General features: G+C 53.3%; 1 protein-coding gene across 3 annotated transcripts in view; it reads right to left on the bottom strand.

Annotated features, from left to right (window-relative positions):
- Window positions 1-15,489, bottom strand: part of AGO2 (argonaute RISC catalytic component 2) — an 82,270-nt gene that overhangs the window by 32,860 nt on the left and 33,921 nt on the right. For 2 of the 3 annotated variants that reach the window (XM_052652001.1, XM_052652003.1), the window contains exon 2: window positions 6,560-6,755. In XM_052652001.1, the coding sequence (XP_052507961.1) occupies window positions 6,560-6,755 (196 nt within the window). Of the gene's footprint in view, window positions 1-6,559; window positions 6,756-11,178; window positions 11,301-15,489 lie in introns of those variants that run through there. The other variant, XM_052652002.1, reaches the window with a different exon arrangement.

The following is a 15,489-nucleotide window of genomic DNA, read 5'->3' as shown; positions in this document are numbered from 1 at the left end:
TTATAAACACAGATGCAGAACAAAATAAGAGAAAGCCCCACCCTTCATGGCGCCTCTCTCTCCCAGGATTGGAGTAATCAGCCAAACCAATGTGGTCCTCCCTAAAGGGACCAGTGAAGTCTATTACAGCGAAGAGCGGACTTCACCACAGTCAAGTGTGCAGGGGATGAGGGGCAGGGGACAGCTAGTTCCAAGGGGCATACATGATTCTTTTATTGGGGCGCTGAAAACACTGTGAGATGTTTAAAAAACAAAACCACCAACTGACAAACCATATTCATGGACAGGAATATTCAATTTCCCAAACAAATTCACTCTCTCAATCCCAATAAGAACCCAGAGGGGTTAATTTTTATCTGACAAGATTTAATAAACTGCAAAGTGTATTTGGAAATAACGAAGGATAAAGGCAGGGAGGGAGAGACAAGCTGAACTCAGGACAGACTCGAGGACCCAGAAAACGACCCACAGAGGCAGACATTTCACTTATGAGAGCAGGAGCAGGACAGAGCGCAGGTGAACCGACCGAACGAGACAGACAGAGAGCAGAGACAGCAGACACACCTGTGACTCCGGGGCTGACGAGGGGCGCAGGCGAGGGAGGCGGGGAGCTGCACAAGCTTCCAGTTATGAGAGCATATGTCACCAGACATTTTTGATGTATTCTTTGGTTAATTTCTAATTTCACAGATTTTTGCATTAACACCTTCTCACTGTGAATTTCAAACACGGATAATGCCCTAAGTCTGCCTAGACCACCTCTACTTCAGTTCTCTTCCCAGAAGCAACCTTTTTATCTTCAAAGCTATGCATTTTCTATAAATACATAGGTACATCAAAAAAAGAAAACAAACAACGTATTGTTTCTTTAAACACATGACACCAAACACATGGTTCTGGAGCTTGCTGTTTTCCTAGGATTGTGTTTAAGACCTTCCCTTGTCATTATATATAGAAAGTGCCACTAAGTCTAGAGACAGAAATGTCACTGTACCATGTACTATAACGTGATACTGACAAACCATATGGTTGTCTGTATTTCCAGGTGTGGTACTCACACTGTGAAGCTCCATTTCACTGCTGTCCATGGTTTCAGTGTTCCACGGTGTGTTTATTTAACCATCCCCAGTGGGTGATTTGAAACAATTTCTTTTCCCTCTCTTTTTGCCATGACAATATTAGATGTGCTTGTACACATCTCTTTGGGATAAACACTTAGAAGCAGAATTGGTGAGTCAAGGATATATGGTGTACTAAGCCACCTTCTGAGAAGTCTGCACGGGTGTACATTTCCTCCCATGAGCAGCAGGCTGCAAACCGCACAGCCAGGCTGCACCACCCCCGCTGCCCTGGCACAGACAGCTCCTGCTCCGTGTTCTTCAGGAGCCACTTGACCGAGCTCAAGAGGAGTACAAGGGAAAGGACAGTCAGAGACCAGGAGCACACCTTCTTCCTTCAAGCAGCCCATCCTGTGCATCTGAGCACGGGAAGTGCTAATTCTGACCTGACAAGGTTTCCAGTGCTGGCGGAAAGGCCTGCACGGCCTGGACCGGCCCTGGGCACTGGCTGTTGCGGGTGCCCAGCTGCGGCCACCATGGCACTGGAAGCCTCCTGAGGGGCCCTGCCTTATACTGAACCCCTCCCACAGCACCGCTCAGGACAGGGACGGGCTGTGCTGCCAGGGATGAGGGCGCACTGGGCAGGTGTTCACAGTGACGCATCAGAACGTGTGTAGACGGCATTTTTCTCCCAGGGCTGCACGAAGCCTCAGGCACTCAGAACTGACACGTGCTTTAACACAGACTGCAGCGTGGAAGCACACGGGATTCTGAGGACTCCCTGAACGGCGTCAGTCTGGGGGACTGCCTGCGTCTGACTCGCTCCCACTCCGGGCTCCCGCCTCCTGCCCACTGGGAACGTGAACCGCATCTCCCTCGGCCCACCGTAGCCCACTGGCACGGGCAGGTTCCACAGTGGTAGCATGGCTGGAGAGAGGGACTATGTCAAGGAGCTAGCGCGTCGTGCGTTCTTCTAACACAGAAACTTTACTTCTGACATTTTTCCAAGCTCTTAGGATTGATTACAATTTTGAGATTGAACCTGAGCCAAGGTCCATCAGAATTACCAGCAAAATGAACGCGGAAGGCACGTACATGGAAGCAGGCAGCGACTTTCGGGTGGGCTCTAAACCCAGGGGAGCCGCATGGCACACGAGCAGGGCCTGGGCTGGCCTGGCCACAAAATGCAGCTCAAGACTCATCTGGGCTACTTCCTGCTTGACATAGGCGATTTCTAGACTCGGGGCAACTCCAGAACCTTGCAGTCATAATGGCAACAGGCCTGTGGGAGTACAGTCAGGTAAAAACATCCCATTTTAGTCACCATCAGCCTTCTTCTGCTGCCAGATGACAAAACCTTAGTCATGCCTATTTTCATAAAAGAAACCTTCCTGTACACTGTGGTTGATGGCATAATAAGAGCCCACTGCTGCCACGCCAATCCAAAGCTCAGGAAACGTGCTTTTCCACGCCTTCATTTTGGTTCTACGAGTATATCCAAATCACAGATTCTCACAGGATTCTGTCCCAAGGAGACTCAAAATCAGACAAGCCCGTCCATGGCGCGTCTCAAAGCATGTAAGGCACATTAAAGATCCCAGAAGACCTTCAGTAAACAAAGCTGTCTGAACCAGTTGTGCCCAAAATTCTGGTTTACACACACATTTTTTAGTAAGCACATATTTAAAGGACCTCATATAACTGTCAAGTATTGTTTCTTTGGAGACATGTCTTTTGGGGATAAATATGCAGAAATAGAATTGGTGGGTCAAAGGGTGTGTACTATTTTTATTTTAGCATGTACACCAAGTCACTTTCTAAAAAGTCTAAACCAATGTGTACCGGCCACACTGAGTGCATCCAACTGCTCAGTTTTACAGACAAGGGAAAACAAGCCCCAAGCACTCTTCCTCTTACAAAGACTCATCGGGAAAAAATCTACAGCCAAGAGTACTTTATAGGGTACCAGCACAAACCAGGGAGCCGATCTGACTTCTCAAACTGCAACTCAGAATTCTGTTTCTGACCATAACGAAGTAGGAAGATGTATCCTCCCATCCTACAAAACTAGTGAGAACGTGAGAACCATTTATGGCCCTGGAAATCAGGAGGTTTAGGGCTGTGATCACTGGGGAAGGAACACACATCCACTCTGCTGGGAGTAATTTCTAAACCACAACACGAGATAGGAGCATTAGCGAGCAGCAGTCTCATCCTGAGGAGACAGGAGCAGAAAGCTGGGAATCTGTGCGGCTGGATACCAGAGTAAAGAGCAAATACATGATGTTCAGCAAACAAAGAACCCACGATCCAAGTGAGGAAGCAAAGAAAGGTGATGTGTAATCTAAGGGAAAACCTGCCAATAGACACAACCCGAGATGACCCATACGTTGCAATTAGCAGACACGAGCTACTATAATAAATATGGTATTACTATAAATACATTCAAAGTCGTCAAGAAAAAAGATGAGAATGAACAGACGAGAAACGGCAGAGAAGGTAAGCTATGAAAAAGAACCAAGTGGGAATCCCAGGACCAAAAAGTACAGTATATAAATGAAAAAAATTTACTGGATGTTTACCACCGAAGACTAGATATTACCAAAAGAGAGGACGGGAGGAACAAAGTGACGTTAAAGAGAGACCGGCGAAGGCGACCCAAACCGAGAAAAGAAGGGGAACTCTTTTTTAAAATTACAGTCACAAGACAGTATCACATGGTCTAACACATACAGAATTGCAATCCTGGTAGAAGAGGAAACTGAACAGGAAAAATAGTTAAAGAAATGATGGCCAGTATTTCACCCAAATAACATGAAAGACACAAACATACAAATCTAAACAACTAAAGGATCCCAAGAAGGAAAAATACAAAGAAAACTCCACCTACATACATCACAGTCAAACTGCTAAAAAGCAAAATTAAATAGAAAGTATTTGGAGGAAGAAGGCAGATACATACTGGGGAACTATAATTAAAAAAAACAGAACGAAACAAATCCCCGAGATTTCATCAGAAACAATGAAGATTAAAAGACAATGCTTAGTCCCTCAGTCGTGTCCGACTCTTTGAGACCCCATGGACTGTAGCCCACCAGGCTCCTCTGTCCATGGGGCTTCTCCAGGCAAGGGTACCGGAGTGGGTTGCCGTGCCCTCCTGCAGGGGATCTTCCCCACCCAGGGATCAGACTCAGGTTTCCTGCACTGCAGGCAGATTCTTTACCATCGGAGCCACCGGGGAAGCCCCAAAGTCAATGTAATAACATGTAATTTAAGGTACTGGGGGGAACTGCCAGTTTAAAATTCTACATCCAGCAAAAATCTTTCAAAAATGAGCAGAAAGTAACCATATTTTCAGATTTTAAAAAACGCTGCGAGGATTCATCGCTGGCAGGTCTGCACAAGGATAAACGGGCTGGAAATCCTTGGGGGTCTCCCAGGGCAGATTTGAATCCTGTTTACTACACATCTCTCACGTCTGCTTCTGCTTCATTGACCACTCTAAAGCCTCTGGCTGTGTGGATCACAACAAACTGTGGAAAATTTTTAAAGAGATGGGAATACCAGACCACCTTATTTGTTTCCTGAGAGATGCGTATGCAAGTCAAAAAGTAACAATTAGAACTTACGTGGAACTGGTTCAAAATGGGAACCAGTTGGGAAAGGAGTATGACAAGACTGTATACTGCCACTGTTTAACTTATATGCAGAGTACATTATGTGAAATGCTGGAAAAGATGAATCACAAGCTGGAATCAACACTGCTGAGAGAAATACCAACAACCTTAGCTATGCAGATGATACCACTCTAATGGCAGAAAGTGAAGAGGAACTAAAGAGCCTCTTGAGGATGAAAGAGGAGAGTGAAAAAGCTGGCTTAAAACTCAACTTAAGATCCTGGCATCTGGTCCCCTCCTTTTATGGCAAATAAGGTGGGGGAGAAAGTGGAAGCAGTGACAGACTTCATTTTCTTGGGCTTCAAAAATCGCTGCGGATGGTGACAGCAGCCATGAAGTTAAGAGGCTTGCTCCTCGGAAGGAAAGCTATAACAAACCTAGACAGTGTATTAAAAAGCAGAGACATCACTTCGCGGACAACGATTAGTACAGGCAAAGAAATGATTTTTCCAGTAGTCATGATGAATGTGGGAGCTGGACAATAAAGAAGGCTGAGGGCCAAAGAACTGATGCTCTCAAATTGTTTCTGTAGAAGACTCTTGAGAGTCCCTTGGACTGCAAGGAGACCAAACCAGTGAATCCTTAAGGAAACTCAACCCTGAATATTTATCGGAAGGACCGATGCGGAAGCTCTGATACTCTGGCCACCCGATGAGAAGAGCCAACTCATCGGAAAAGACCCTGATGCCGGGAAAGACTGAGGGCAGGAGAAGGGAGCAGCAGAGGATGAGATGGTTGGATGGCATCACCGACTCAGTGGGCAGGAGTGTGAGCAAACTCTTAAGAGACAGTGAAGGACAGGGGAGCCTGATGTGCTGCAGTTCATGGGATTGCAAAGGGTTGGACACGACTTAGCAACTGAACAACAAAAGAAACTGAAACGAAAAGTGGAAAGGTAAATAAGCCTCAGCCTGGGTGAAAATATTTCCAGTACAGACTCAAACCTAGAATACACTAGTTAAAAGCCCTACAAATCAGTAACAAGACAAACACAACCCATAAAATAGGGGTAAGACCTCAACAGATATTTTACTAAAAAGTAACACATGAAAAGGTGCTCAGTTCATTGGTTATCAAGAAATGGAAGTTAAACCACAATAAGTCGGTGATGGACCAGGAGGCCTGGCGTGCTGCAGTCCATGGGGTCGCAAAGAGTCGGACACGACTGAGCAACCAAACTGAACTGAAGAAACCATTACACCCTCACTGAAATAGCAATAATCACAGGGACTAACTGAGCTGAGCGCTGACGGCGGCAGGTGGAGCGGCAGAGCCTCACGGCTGCCGGGAGCGGGAGATGGTACGATCGCGTCCCACGCAGCGAAAGCTGCACTACCCTCTGACCCACCTACTCCACCCCAGGTATTCATCCAAGAGAAGCGAAAGCACGTCCACAAGAAAGACCTGAACGAGCATGTTCCCAGGAGCTTCATTCATCACAGCAGAGCGCCAGGGCACCGAATGGAAGGACGAGTAAGTGAATGATGAAATGATCGCTTCACTACACATTCCTCTGCAGCAAGAGCAAGAAGGTCTCAACTCGCACAGAGCCGCAGGTCAGGCTCACAGCCCGCTCAGTGAGAGAAGCAAGGTGAAGGTGGCTCTCTCGCGGGCCGGGGGCTGGGAGGGCTGGGGCACGGGGCAGCTTTCTGGGGTGAACCCTCACTGAGCTGCACACTGACAGTGTACACTCACTGTATCTCAACACAAGCATGTTAAAAAGCAAAGAACACAATGGAAGCTTCCCTGCGGGAAAGAGGACCCAAGGGATCTGCTGAGAACTGAAGGGTGGATTCGTCTTAAAAGACAGACAAAACAGAATACCTGTTAACTCTCCTCGGGCATTTCTCTGGCTTGATATCCAACTCATAGTGATAGATGTCAATTTTTGGAATGTCCATTTCAAAGAAGTTGGCCTGTAACTTGATTGTTCTCCCGGAGGTCCCGAAGTCGGGTCTGGGTGGAGGCTTGAAGGCATATCCTTGGATGGGTGGCGGTGGCGGAGCAGGAGGCGCGAGCGCTGGAACACAAAGAGGACGCCCGTGACCCAGGGCCCAGCTGCCCGCCGCCTCCCGCCCAGGACTGGCCCGCGGGCCCGCCCTCCCGCCCTCTCCTCTGCACCGCCTCCTCCTGGAGCTCTCCCCACTCTCGCCCGGGTCTGCTTGGTCAGAGCCCCCCAAGCACCAGGCTCGAGGCCCCCCTGAGCCACGCTGCTCCTTGTCCCTGGTGGCCTCGACACTGAACCACGCCTTCCTCCCGCAGGCCATGCTCAGCTCTCCTCACTTCTTAGGATGACAGGCTCCTCACAGTTCAGACCCTCCCCAGGCCTGTGCCTCCATCAGGGAGTGAGCTGCGGCCTGCTCCACTGTCAAGACCCTTCCCACACACTTTCCACGGCCGACTGCTCAACAGTGCTCATCAATTTCATCTGCTTTTCCCTTGAATGCCTCCTTTCCTATCCACCTCGGCTCAGACGGTAAAGTATCTGCCTACAATGCAGGAGAGACCCGAGTTCAATCCCTGGGTTGGGAAGATCTCCTGGAGAAGGAAATGGCAACCCACTCCGGTATTCTTGCCTGGAGAATTCCATGGACGGAGGAACCTGGTAGGCTATAGCCCATGGGGTTGCAGAGTCGGACACAACTGAGCAACTTCACTCTCTCTGCCCCAGCTTGGGTTCCCGTGTCATCCTGGTGCGGACATGTCATCCAGGTGGCCCCCTCACCCTGTGCAAACGCTTCTCCGGCCCCCAGCACGCAGCCCCAACACTGAGGCACTCATGCCTCGGCCTCATCTCCTGCCGCGAAGAGACCCCCGCCCCGCCCCCAAGAGCCAGCTCACACCTCCGAGCCCTGCACACACCGGCTCTGCCCACGAGCCCTGAGCAGTTCACTCAGTGCCACAGCGCCCGGGTGTCCAGCTCACCGAGCTCCACTTCCAGGGCAAGTCTGCTGTGCGTGCTGTCAACGTCCTGGGCCCTCGGCCTCCCCAGTCGGACCACGAGCAGCTTGAGGATCTGGTCTGAGAGCATCTGACGCACAGGAGCCCAGACACACCGGATCCACCCCCCGCACTCACATCAGGGGAGGCCCAACTCAGGTGGAAAAGGCTCGCCAGTGTCCTCTGTGATGGACCACCAGAGTCACGCAGGAGGGGGTTCGCAACACCAAGAGTCAACAAAGCCAAGCCTCCCCGACACCAACACTCATGCAGACACTGTGATGCCACGTCCCACAGACCACTTCCTCCACGACGCCCCTCTCCCAGGGGCTTCTGACAGCTATGCTTGGGTCAACATGGCACACGACTACGCCTGCCATCTCTCAGCCTGGAAGCCAAGGCTCATCACCCCCTTCTCTACCACAGACCAAAATCACCTCCCCACAAAGGGGGCATCTCAACAGTAAGCCAGCTCATGACTTAAAAACACAGCATATACACCAAAATTTAAAAAAAAAAAAACATTATAAACCTCTCTGGTTACCATACTTGCTATGTATATTTTGGTTCTTTCTTTACAGATGAGAGATTAAAGATGGAGCAATGTTAATTATTAACAAAGGAGACCAGGCCAGAGGGTCGTTAAAGGGACCAAGATCTTCATGGTGGTGTCCCTCCTCCATGACTCTTAAATCCATTAATTTACTCTAGGAGTGCTCCCACTCGCCACAGACAGTTAATAATTTCAATAAATAAAAGAAACTTTATCTCAACTCAAATTTTCCGTAAGTCCATTAATAAAACTCAAGCTGTGGTTTTAGGGGGGGAAAAACCAATGAAAAAAACTTCCAATAACAGAATACCTTTAATTTTTGCTCAAATATCTTTGCTTCAAAAAAGTCCTCATTAAAAAAAAGAAAAAAATTCCATGTACTTCAGTCCCAGTTGACATTCACAGGAAACAAAAGCACTCTACAAAAATAACAGAAGTGGTTCTTACTGTATTTCTGACATAAAAAAAAAAAAAATTCAGAGAGTCCTTGAATTACTTGTTTTCTAGTTGGGTTTCTTTCTATGAGAAAACAAACATGCTCTAAGGGTTATTAAATCTCTGAGTCAAACCACCTGGAGACCTTCTGGTCTCTGCACTGGGCTAGTGTGACTTCACAGATGACACACTCACAGCCTTTCACAACAGCCCATCCCTGCAACAAGCTGCCTGTGTGCCCCACGTGCTGCCCCATGCCAGGGCCCAGAGACGGAGGGCACAGGGTGAACAGGGCCTGCCTGCCACCTCCCGGGAGCAGGTCTGCGTGCGGGTCACCCAGCGAATCACTGCGCCTACTTCTCCACAGTCAGCAGGTCCCAGGACCCTCGCACTGAGGGTCCCCACCATGCCGAGGAGCGGCCCCCCACTTGCTCCCTGGGGACAGATACAGACTCTCTGGCCTCCGCACTGAGTGCCCATGGGCGTGAGACCCCTGTTCTCAGGTGGACTTGTATCCAGTGAGAGGAACCTTGTGAGTATGGAGTCAAGGTTAAACCTTTGTGTCCCAGGAAAGGTCCAGCCACAGAGCCACAGAAATCTGGCCCTGGGGCACTTCAGGAACCAGAGCACAACCCACAGGGAGGGAGTCCCAGCTTACGAATCGCTCTCAGTTTTTCTTAATTAGAAAAAAATTTTTTTAATTGAAGTATAGTTGATTTACAAGATCATATAAGTTTCAGGTACACAGTGCAGCGATTCAGTCCTTTATACACACACACACACACACACACACACACACACACACACGTGTATACACTTAGTCGCTCAGTCCTGTCCAATTCTTTGCAACCCCATGGACTGTAGCCCACCAGGCTCCTCTGTCCATGGGCATTCTCCAGGCAAGAACCCTGGAGTGGGGACTCCCCTGATGGTGCAGTGGATGGGTTTCCACCGGCCAGTGCTGACGACACAGGCTTGATCCCTGGCCAGGGAAGAGTCCACAGGCCACGGAGCAACGAAGCCTGCGCTGCAGCCACTGAGCCCGCCCGCCCAGAGCCTGCGCTCCACGACCAGAGAGGCCACCACAAGGAGAAGCCTGAGCGCTGCAGTAGAAAGCAGTCCCCACTGGCTGCAACTAGAGAAAGCCCACACAGCAGTAAAGACCCAGCACAATCACAGATAAATAAAACTAAACAGACACCTATGATTTAAAAAAAAAAAGAATACTGGAATGGGCTGCAATGCCCTCCTGCAGGGATCTTCCCAACCCAGGGATCAAGCCCAGGTCTCCCGCATTGCAGGCAGATTCTTTACCACCTGAGCCATCAGGGAAGTCCACATAAGCCCATATAAACACACACACCCACCCTTTTACAGAGTCCTTTCCCCACAGGTCACTATATAGCACTGAGCACAGTCCCCTGTGCTCCACAGTAGGTCCCTGCAGATCTGCGGTGACTTTGCCTCTCAGCTGCGTGGCAAAGGGGTCGCCTCGGAACCCTGAAGCCATCTGAGGCCCGGACAGTGACACAGCCGATGTGCCCACATCATGCACGCCCAGGCTGCCCTCCGCCTCACCCCACAGCTCAGTCACGGGCGCGGGGCTGGCCTGGGGCCCCTCTCAGGCTGAGGCTAGCGCTCCTACAGCCCCAACACCCACCACCTGGAGACAAGAAGCTGTGAAGCAAGGAGAACTGTTTGCCAATTTGCATTGCTAACCTGTATTAATAAAAGCAACGGGGCAATGCAGTGGCAACAAATACATAAAATACACAAGGCGTCTCTTCCCCACCCCGAGCCTTCAGTAACGAGAACACGGACAGTTCGTGAGAAGGCATATGGAATATAAACTCCCAGGGTAAAGCCCTGGGAGCGGAGGAAACAGGTGTGAACCCGTGTTTGTACCTTCGGGAAGGAAACCCTCACGCCGAGGGATGTGAAAGCACCACGGCCTCAGCCCTTGAGGACACCACGGGTCTATTTTTCTGGGGCGCAGAGAGTCCCGCGTATAAACCGCCAAACAGGCAGGAGGATCCACTAGCAATGCTCAGGAGGTGGAGGGGGTGCCAGCTGTCCTCCCCGAAGGAGGGACGCACAGGCACGGGCAGCGTCTGACCCGGGGAGCTGAGAAGCCAGCGCAGCCTCACCCAGGTGAGCTCTGCGGACGTCTGCCCTCCACGGCCACAGCAGGAACGGGGGCTGCGACCAGAGAGAAAGGATGAGGAGAGGACACGGCCCCCAACCCCCCGGAGCACAAGCTCCCTGGTCGACCTTGCCCGGGCTCCAGAAGCAGCCGCCACTAAACAGCCAAATAAACGGAAGCCCAAGGAACAGCCTGAGAGGAGCAGGCATCTGGGGAGACTTCCCGGAGGAGACGCCACAGAGCTGGCGTTAGGCCAGGTGGCCGGGGCTCCGGCCACCCAAGAGGGCACTCCGCTGCAAATCTCCACCTAAGAAGGCCCTGCCGTGCACACAAGCCGGGCACGCAAGTCCCGGCTCCCAGCCTCTCTCACACCTCCTCTCTTCACGGAGAAATGCACGTCTGACCCCCCTGCGAAGCTGCCAGCAGACACCCTAGCCCACGTCCCTCGCCGTCCCCAGGCCACGCGCACAGCACATCTCCCATCCGGCAACCAGTCGGACAGTTTGGTCTGCAATGATCTGCTCGCCTCCACACAGGCAACGTTTGGGGTCAGGAGGGCGAGTCCTCTGTTCTCGTCCAGGAGCACCAGCTGTCACAGCGGGCAAGCTGCCAACATAGCCCCGCCACGTGGGTGACTCAGCCCCCAGCGTCCGCTCCTGACCAGGGTGCGGTGGGCAGGGGTAAGCATCAGGGACAAAGCGGGCACCCAGAGTGCGCTGCAAGGCCGCTGACGGTCCAGTGCGTGTGTGTCAGGCCTCCATTTTTAGAGCCACAGCTCAATCAGTGAAAGGGAAACGTGCAGTGAATGAGTAATCGACTTCCTGTGTGAGTAAGCGGGTCATAGAAACCAGAGAGCTCTGCCCAGATCCCGCAGGAGCGAGCCTGTCACCACGCGGGTCCTCCCACAGAGACCCGCCCCCAGGGTCTGGGCTGTCGCAGAGTTTGGAGGTGGGTCCAAGAGCAGGGCGAGGGACCCAGCCCTCAGGAGTGCTTCACTGGTCCCAATCCCCACCCAAAGTGAGGGACGCAGGCACGTGGACAGCAAGCCACGCTGTCACTGCTGGCCTCTCCCACCCGGAGCTGGGGGCCAGGGTCACGGGCCCAGAGAGGGGCCCAGAGCCCACTGACTTCATGGACCAGCACGGGCTGCAGCAGAGCTCTTCCCACCGCCCAGGGAGAGCCTGTGGGGGCACAGCCGGGCAACCTCGCAGTCAGCTAAGACCCGCCCCTGCCCCGACCTGGGAGAAGGAAGCCCACCTCCTTGCAAACGCTCAGGTGACTGGCGGCGGGGTCCTTTCCTGACGAGAGCACAGGACGCCCCTGTGCGGCATCGCGTCCATTCAAGGAGCCGCCGCGTTTCTCTGCCCGTGATAGCAGACGTGGGCGGACTGGGTGAATCCTTCCCGTACTGTAGTCTTCTGATTATCAAAACACACACTTATTACAGAAGGTGTAGAAAAATACAAAGAACACTTCGATCACCTATTGTCCCAGGCAAGCTGGGACTCAGACACAGCCTTGTTGCCAGAAGAGCACGGGCTCTCTGCCCCCAGGCCGCGCCGCCTCAAGCCTTTAGGGAGAGCAGCCGAGCACCACGGTCCGGCCTGCCCGAGGTCCCGTGGGCAGCATTTGCAGCACGATCACAGCCGCCACCTGCTGAGGTCTGTGTGCCCAGACGAGCAGGAAACGCGGGGCTCGCCTGTCACATGGCAGCGGTCACAGGTGCTACTTCAAAGCCAGGGTGTGCACCGACCTGCTGCTGGGCTTGTTGTTAAACGTGGTAACGTGTTACGGTGTCACCCTTCTGGTATTCTGATAAACCATTCAATACAACCAGTGTCCTTTGTCACCCTATGTGCGTTGCTTGCCTTAAAAAACCATTACTCTGGAAAGGGACTCATCACGTGTCACCAGACTGACAGAGGGGCTCATGACCACAGACTCTGGGGAAGCACCTGCTCCAAGGGGACAGGGTGGCCTCATCTCTAAGCAGAGAAGAGGATGTTTTGGTGGCTGCTAACATCACAAAGCCTCTGCGGTTTCTGCGGCGGTGTGGAGGGTGGGCAGGTCTGACGTGCCTCCACCGGGAACAGCCCTTCGGGCCAACGGGGCCGCTGTCTCCATGGCTGCCCCGTGATCACCCATCCCTGATGTGATGTGAGCTCACGACGTACCTGCTGCCATGACAACAGGCTCTCCAGGCTTCTGCGCATCACACAGGCCGCCCACCATACGGCAGAGTCGGGAACTGGAAATCAGACATTCTGAGAAGGCCTGGCAGCAGTGCCCCAGGGCCTGGAGGCTCTGCCCGCAGCTCACCCAGGGCCACGACAGCAAGGCAAGTGTCCTGGTGAGAAGCGTGGAATCAGGCCGTCCTGGTGAGCAGGGGGACGAGCACAACCATTCAGAGAAGCTCTTTGTTTCTGCCGTTTTCCATGTACTTAAGCCCATGGAACGGAATTTTCCAAAAACTGCAAACTACATTAGGTCAGGTACTGGACCTGGAATCTGATGGGGAGAAGACGGCCCGCAGCAGCCTCACTCCAGCCTTCACAGGGTGTCTGCTGCTACAAACAGGGGCCAGCCGACACCATCAGGCTGAGAACAGCATCCCTGACCACAGACGACTTGAAATAAATCACAGAACTTGGAGCCAGGAGTCACCTTAGAGTCACAGAGAGTAGCTTCCCTCCCCACTCCCTGCTCTGAGTCACGGACTGCGAGGGGCTCTGGGCAAGTGCTGGGGCCGTGACGTCGAGACGGGTCTGGGGGCTGGTCTAGGGAAGGGCTGGAAACAGGAAGTACCAACCAGGCAGCGGGCACGAGGGCTTCCCAGAAGGGGCTCAGCGCTGCCTGCACCGCCCCACCCCCACACATGGCATTCCTGCTGCCTCGTCTCGTTATGAGTTAGCTGACCTTCAAAAGCAAAAAGATCTGCCTGACTGTTCACTCCTGGGTGACTGAAATGTTCCTTAAGAAAGGTCTAAACTACAGAGTTAATAAACAAATGGACATCCTGGCTCTTAAACTAAGCAGCTTGGGCTACTGGCAAGGGGACCGAGGTTCCGGGCTGCACTCACTGTCTGTTCTGTGCTCCCTGCACTTGGGTCACAGCCTTGTGGGGAGGCTGGAAGCCAGGGCCCTCCTCCAGGACGCGAGCCCAGCCCACCGGCACCCGTGTCTTAGTGGGGCTGAGATTAAAGAGCTGCCACCCAAACACCAGGAAGCCATCATAAAGCTCTTTCCAGAATCTCAAAGTAAGCATTAGTATTCAAAGGCACGCATCCTCTGCCCTCCTTTTAGAATTCTGTACTCATTATATTGGGCATCACAGCCAGAAACCATGAGGGCAAGAGAAAGTGGTTAAAGTAGCTCAGAGCTACTGAGTCCTTCCATGCCGTGCCTGGGGCCAAGCTGGGGTGGCATCGGCTCCTCTGTGCTTCTGGACATCACTGAGAGGAGGACACGGACGCATGGGATGAGCGACATGTAGGGTCCCTCATCAGGCAGTGGCCGGGCAGGACCACTGCCGGCGTCTGTGTGTCCCCCGCACCGGGCCTCATCGAGAGCATGGGCCAGAAAGCAGAGGCTGTCAGACCAGCACTCTCCCCTAAAACCAGGGCATGCGGCTGCCACCGGGCAATCCGCCTGCTGCCCACACGGGCCAGTCTCCTGCGGCCGCCTGAGCTGACTGAGCCACGTCACACCATCGCACCAGCCTTCTCGGTGGAGGGGGTGGAAGTGGCCTCGGGACGAAGCTCTGAGAACACAGACAGGACACTGTCGGCTGGAGGGCAAGTCAAACATGCACCATCTACAGGACTGCAGGCCCAGACCCGGGCGCCCGCACCCACCGGGAGCACAGAAACTCAGCGGGCGCCCTGCAGGGTGGGATCCAGGCTGCAGCCCAGACGCCTCCAGACTCAGAGGCAGCTCGTGCCCCCTGGGCCGGGGGGCATGAAGGAAGGGGGACACTCGGGGCGCAGAGAACCTGGCCCCGGTCGCTGGAGGGAGGAATCACCCCCAGCAGCATGGAAACCAGGAGCGTCTGGTGCCACCAGGGTTCTGAGCAGATAGCCAGCAGCAGCCTGGGGGGTGGGGGAGGCTCCACGGACACCACGTGGTGGAGAGGCTGACCATCAGGCCTCCCCCCGACACTCCCAGGCCCACGGGTCCTGCCCCCACCCAACCCTGGCCGCCCCCAGAGGACCTCCACTTCCTCCTCCCGTCCTTGGGCACGTCTGGTCAGCATCTGCCCAGATGAGGAGAAAGGTCAGCTGGGCAGAGCCTGGCAACCCCCTGGGCGGCCTCTCCAGAGCAGAGAGGGGTGGGGACAGCCCCTGAGAAAGGCAGCCAGCGTAGGCACAGGGCAGTTCTCTGGAAACGTGTCAGCATCGCACGGCCACAGTTCCTGTAAGCCCTTTACCTCCTCCTCTGCCAGGGGGAATCCCCGCCTGTCTCGGCCTGGTTCCTGGTGAAGCCCAAAGAAAGGGCCCCGCAGGCGGCCTAAGCAGAGAGCTGGTGATGGGCAGGTGCGCCCAGGTGAGGGCAGGCCCCGCGGGCCATGAGCCAGATGGACACTCGGGGCGCCCACAGGACGAGCACCCAGCCGCCTCGTGCCCACGCCGAACGCCACCTCTGTGTCTGCGGCAGACTCAGAGAATGCTGGAGGCAGTGGGTTTT

This window comes from Budorcas taxicolor, chromosome 14, assembly GCF_023091745.1.
Source record: "Budorcas taxicolor isolate Tak-1 chromosome 14, Takin1.1, whole genome shotgun sequence".
NCBI lineage: Eukaryota > Metazoa > Chordata > Mammalia > Artiodactyla > Bovidae > Budorcas > Budorcas taxicolor.
This window is presented reverse-complemented; position numbering and strand designations above follow the sequence as displayed.